Source organism: Theropithecus gelada, unplaced genomic scaffold (assembly GCF_003255815.1).
Source record: "Theropithecus gelada isolate Dixy unplaced genomic scaffold, Tgel_1.0 HiC_scaffold_884, whole genome shotgun sequence".
Lineage (NCBI taxonomy): Eukaryota > Metazoa > Chordata > Mammalia > Primates > Cercopithecidae > Theropithecus > Theropithecus gelada.
Genome location: NW_020265603.1, coordinates 2,238 through 7,813, shown reverse-complemented (window position 1 = coordinate 7,813; position 5,576 = coordinate 2,238). Strand labels below are relative to the sequence as shown.

At 51.2% G+C, this 5,576-nt stretch overlaps 1 protein-coding gene across 1 annotated transcript; it reads right to left on the bottom strand.

Moving 5' to 3' along the window:
- Window positions 1–423: 423 nt before the first annotated feature.
- On the bottom strand, window positions 424–5,225 carry LOC112618062 (golgin subfamily A member 8C-like). Its single transcript, XM_025374668.1, has 8 exons — window positions 5,079–5,225; window positions 3,296–3,405; window positions 2,062–2,188; window positions 1,169–1,207; window positions 860–907; window positions 687–771; window positions 482–591; window positions 424–435 (listed from the first exon to the last, which is right to left on the bottom strand). The coding sequence occupies exons 1-8, from the start codon at window positions 5,124–5,126 to the stop codon at window positions 424–426; spliced, it is 579 nt and encodes a 192-aa protein (XP_025230453.1). The 5' UTR covers window positions 5,127–5,225.
- Window positions 5,226–5,576: the final 351 nt, after the last annotated feature.

The window sequence follows — 5,576 nt, the reverse complement described above, 5'->3', positions numbered from 1 at the left end:
GGTACAGAAGGGAAGTATCTCCCAGCCACTCTCTTGCTCTCTCCTGAGTTTTTTATGAACCTTGCAGTCTTATTTTATGTACATTTTCATAGTATGTACACACACACACACACACACACACACACACACGTTTACTATCTACAGAAATGGTAACATACTAAAGATACTATTCTGTACCTTCACAGTACAAGTACCCAATACCCCACGTAGGACTTGGCCAAGACCCCAGCCAGGTAAGGGCAGGGCAGGCACTTGGCCTCCAAGCTCTGTGTCCAGTGCTCGCTCCCCACCGCACCCCCCAACTCACCCACAGCAGCTGACTCAGCCCCAGGCTGCCTCTAACAACCAGACACAAAAGCAGCGAGGAATGGCCATGCCGCTTTCTGGGCAGGACACTCCATCCTGCAGAAGGGACCTTTAGGCTCACTCCTCCATCTGCGAAGCCGGGCTCCCAGGAGATGGGGCAGGTGGTCAGACTCACCTTGTCCGCCGCCTTCTTCTGTGTGGCGGTGACAGCAGACAGAGCCCGCTCTAACTCTTCCGTACGCTGCGATGAACGTTGCAGGCGGGCAGCCAGATCCTTTGACTCTTCTGTAACGAGAGAGTTGAGATGGGGCCCAAAGGACTCCCACTAAAGACCTATCCAAGTGCCAGGTTGAAGGATGATAGGGTGCCCAGATTCCCACCTTCAAAGTATATGAGAGAGCGTTTCGTGCGATACACGTCAATAGTTAGTTTCTTATTCTGTACGTTCAATCTCTGGATTTGAACCTTTAGGAGAAAAGCCAAGCAAGTGCTGAAAGAGAAGGAAAGAAACATTCCCCGGAGGACAGGAGAAAACTTCACACCCTCCACTCACCTCTAGCTCCCTTTCGGCTTTCTGTTTCTCATTGTTTGCCTTCTTTTCCTATAGGAAGAGGAAGACAGAGCTCTTACCAGGGGGAGGCAGAGATGGCACAGCAAGAGACATGCCCCCAGAATGCCACCAATGCCCCAGGACAGGCCCACCCATGAGACCAGGTTATCAGGGACCCTGTGGGGATGGGGTGGAATCTGAAGGGTGAGCCTTCTTCCCCAGGCTGGGAGTGGGTGAGACGAGACTGGGGCATCTACATCTGAGTGCCCCCCAAACCCAGCCGTCATGTCGTGAGCAAAGAAATCGCGTTACTTCTTCCAGCTGATGTTCCACTTGTTTCTTCTGTTGTTCCTGTGGGGAGAGTCAAATTAAGGTGATGGAGGGTGGCCCCCTCAACTCTATTCCCCAGGCCAGGAAGCGGTAGGCAGGGGCCAGGAATGGATTTTAAAGGCAAAGTTCTCAGACCCAACGGGAACACAAACTGGTCAACTCTCCTCAAGCTCCCAAGGACAGAGGATTTGGGTCTTTGTTGGTTTTCACCCACAGCCACAGAACTCAAAGTCTGAATCTGAAATCTCTTGAGAGGACAGGAACATAAACCTCTAGAGATGGAGTTGGAGAAAGGCCCCCCCTCCTGCCCGCTTGTGATTTAGAAAAGTGCGTTCATTCAATAAACATTAACTGAGCACGTATGGGCCAGGTACGGCTCTTCACAGTATATATAGGACGGAAAAGGACAGACAGGAGCTCTAGGGCCTGAGGTTTCCGTTCTAGGGGGCTTTTAAATCTCGGACTCTCAGAGCTAACAGACACCTTTGATACTCACTACCTCCTCTGGAAACACGAGCCCAAAAAGGAGAGGCAGCTTGTCCAGAATCAAAGAGCAAATTAGGGACTGAGTCACGGCAGAAATACGGGGCCCCTGACAACCAGTCAGGCTCGCACTTCCCCAAGAGGCAACGACCCCAGGGCGTGTGTAGCAAGGACTCCAGCAGGGGTGTGTGGAGAGGAGACAGTCAGCAAAGAGGGCAGCAAAAGAACAGCCATGGTGCATGCTCTGGGGTCCCTCCAGGTGAGGCTTAGGCACCCCAGCTCCCCATTTGTCCTTTGTCCCACGGCCCCCAGCCCCTTTCTTCAGAGCCCCAAGAGGAAACTGGAGCCCAGGATTGGCAGCCTGGAATCAGGGGACCCCACTGGACTCTTACCAAAGATTTGATGGTGTTATTCAGTCGACTGATTTTGATGGACCTCGAGTCAAGGACTACTGCTTGTTCTTGGCACGGGCTCTGAGGTGCATGCAGAGAGGAGGAGGTCGAGGAGGAGTGGGGGGAGAGGTAGAGAGAACAATCATTAGGGCTGGGGTGTGTGCGGGCTGTCTCAGCTGACAGAGGGGCACCGAGTCCCTGCTGTGGGAGGAGGTTGGAGGGCTGGCCTGCCTGGTCACTGCACCTCCACCCAGAGCCTCCCACCTCCAGATCCTTCAGGGTAGCACATGATGGAGGGCCCACCCCGTGGATACCTATTGCTGACTACAAGAGAGTACACATGGACATATTCTGTTCTCCTCAGTGTCTAAGCCCCCTGACTTCCTTTCATTCACATCAACTGGCAACATTTTCTTTTCTGCCTCTCTTGGACCCTTTGTCCCGTAGCTCCTTTGTGCCAACTTCTCTCATGGCTCTTACTTCCCCACCATCCCACCCTGGGGCCTGAAATCAGTGACTCCTGATGGCAAGTGGCTGTTCTCATTGTCCTGGCTTCCCCTTGAGACTGGGGATGAGGAAAATCAAAGAGCAATGAACATATCCTGGGTGCCCTGAGTGTTTAGAGCAGGCCATGTACTAGGGATTAACATAAAAACAACAATAAGAAATCTCATTTAAACCTCACAAATGGAAGTCAAACAATAGAACCTCTATTATACAGATGTGTAAAAAGAGGCCCGAAAATCTCAAGCAACTTGCCCTAAATCATGTCCCTAGCAGACAGAAAGGCAGGATTCAAAACCAGAATTCGTTTTTTTTTTTTCTCCTTTTTGTGAGACAGTGTCTCTCAGTCTCCCAGGCTGGAGTGCAGTGGTGAGATCTTGGCTCACTGCAAGCTCCGCCTCCTAGGTTCATGCCATTCTCCTGCCTCAGCCTCCTGAGCAGCTGGGAATACAGGCACCTACCACCATGCCGGCTAATTTTTGTTGTATTTTTCAGTGAAGACGGGGTTTCACCATGTTAGGCAGAATGGTCTCAATTTCCTGACCTTGTGATCTGCCCGGGTTGGTCTCCCAAAGTGCTGGGATTACAAACATGAGTCACTGTGCCTGGTTAAACCCAGAATTCTTAACCAGTACCCAACGGTCCATCCACAAGCTTAACAATTACCCTCTACTGCCCCTTTGGTCCCCTGTCCCGAGGCACCTGGCCACCAAGACTCACATCCCGAGGTGAGTGGCAACCAGCAGAAGTGGATGTCTCAGGGCTACTGCCATTTGTTTTCCTGTTCCTCTTTGCTTCTGCTGGAACAGCAGGGCTGTTTCTGTGCCAATATCCTTTTAACTGTGGGAAAGAAGAGCAGTAATCCTCATGAGACCTATCGGCCCCTACAGCCACATCCTCCCTTACAGTTTTTACAAAATACTCTTTTACACCACCTGATTAATAGGTGTTGTCACAATCTTTTAGGGACTGAGAGGGATTGATATCATAGCTAGAAAAAAAAAAGAAAAAGAAAAAGGCGATACTGGAACTTTGAAACTCAGTCTTCTGACTCCAAGCTCTGGGGTCTTGCGAAGAATCAGCAGCTGCCAAGGACCAAAACCAGAGGCACAGGTAGAAAAGTAAACATTAAGTAGGCAGGAACCGTATGCCCTGCGGTTTAGAGTCATACATCCTCACACGTCTGTGAGTGTGAAAAAGTGCACCAGTACCTCTCAAGCTTCTATATCAATGTATCCTCACGGCAGAAGGCAGCCTTTCTATTAAACCCGGGAATTTATCAGAAAGGGGACTACCCAAGTCTCATTTCAGAGAGAAGTCTGGTATTCTCTTAGAAACCTATGTGACTGTCATCCCTAAGTATATTCATGGTTTTTCTCTTGATCTCAAGAGAATCAAGGGAAACTGATGCTTCAGAAAGATGTCTCACATTTATCCTGTGGCACTCAAAGTACCCCAGGTCGAGATAATATGAGGAAGAGTCAAGCTGTCAAGTTCAGTTTCCCAAAATCTACTCCACAGAAGATGAGCAAATCTCACTTCAGAGACGACTGACTGAAGGGCAGTCTGGTCCCAGAACCATGGAGAATTAGAATATGAGGTGGAGAACTCAGAAAAAAACGTTAAAATCTCTCTGTAAAGTAGAAGCCTGGGAGAAAACCAAACCAAACCCATTCTCCCATTGCCACATGGAGGTACGGTCAATGTTTTGTGCTCATGGGGGAAGTGTAGGCTTTCCCCCTTGTCAATGTCGATGTTAAGGGAGTGAGGCAGCCTGGAACCTCTTGCTCCTAGGTCCCCCAGTCTCCATTTCCCTTCCAGCTGGAAATTTGCGCTGTGAGCAGAGGAACCAGAAATGGGGTGAGAACACTTAGGGGACTGGGTCATAAGATCAAAGGCCGGTCTTCCAGTAATGACAGTTCGCAGGCAGACTGTGACATCACTACATTCCACTCCTCCTGATTGGGGGGAGGGACCACATCAGCGCAATGTCCGAGTTACCACTCCACGATGGGGGAGGGAAACACAGGGTTGGGACCCAGGTCCTTGGAGATGCCAAGGCAAAGGGCCCAGGGAGGTTGACCTTGAGACAGCAGGAGAGGAGGGCAGAGTCTGCAGCAGGGAACTCCAGGAGTCACCAACCCAAAGTCACACAGGGATGACTGGTGAGGGTGGGGCCTGGGGCTGGGGAACCCAGGTTCTTGGAGACAAGAGCGCAAAGAGCCCAGGGAGGTCGAGCTTGGGTCGGCAGGAGGTGAGAGCCTAGTAATGGAGAGGGGAGCCCCAGGAGTCACCCGCCCAAAGTCACCCTGGAGTGATGGGCGAGGGCAGGGACTGGGCTGATGCTGAAGGGGCAGGGCTGACTGACAAGACTTTTGCGGGGGAGTCCAGAGGCACCTGCATTGGAGGGCCCTGTCCAGTGTACCTCAGCAGTGATATGGGCTCTGGCAGCAGTCTTGTCGTCGGAGGGGATCTGTAGCTGGGTTGGGGGCCATGACCTGGTGCGTTTTTACCTTTTTCTTGGCTGCGGCCAATCTGTTCTGTGGAGTTTCTTCTGCCATCGTGGGGCGGGAAAGGGAGGTGGGGTTGGGGCCACAACAGCGAAATCCCAGCGAGCACTGATCAAGACGTCCAGTCACCTACCAGGCAGCTGTGTGACTGAGCCACAGGAGTGGTAACCAGGGCACCAGTAGAATGTAGAATAGGGGCGTGGCCTTAATGCTCCAAGCCTATTGGTCAAGGAGAACTATGAAAGGGAAAGGGGCGTGGCCAGGCAGCAGTGTGTCCAGAAGGACCCCTGGCTCATAAGGAAAGTTACTCATGCACCTGCTGTTCCCACCCACTCTGAAAGAGGGGAGGGGCTGCCCACTCTGGGAGAGGGAAGGGGCCAGCTTTTGCTTTAAAAGCTTTAAAACTTTAAAAAATATATGTGTGCATACTTTATATATAGATGTGTGTCTGTGTGTGTGTATCTATGTGTTTATCTAGAGTTGTCTTCATTACCTAGTTTC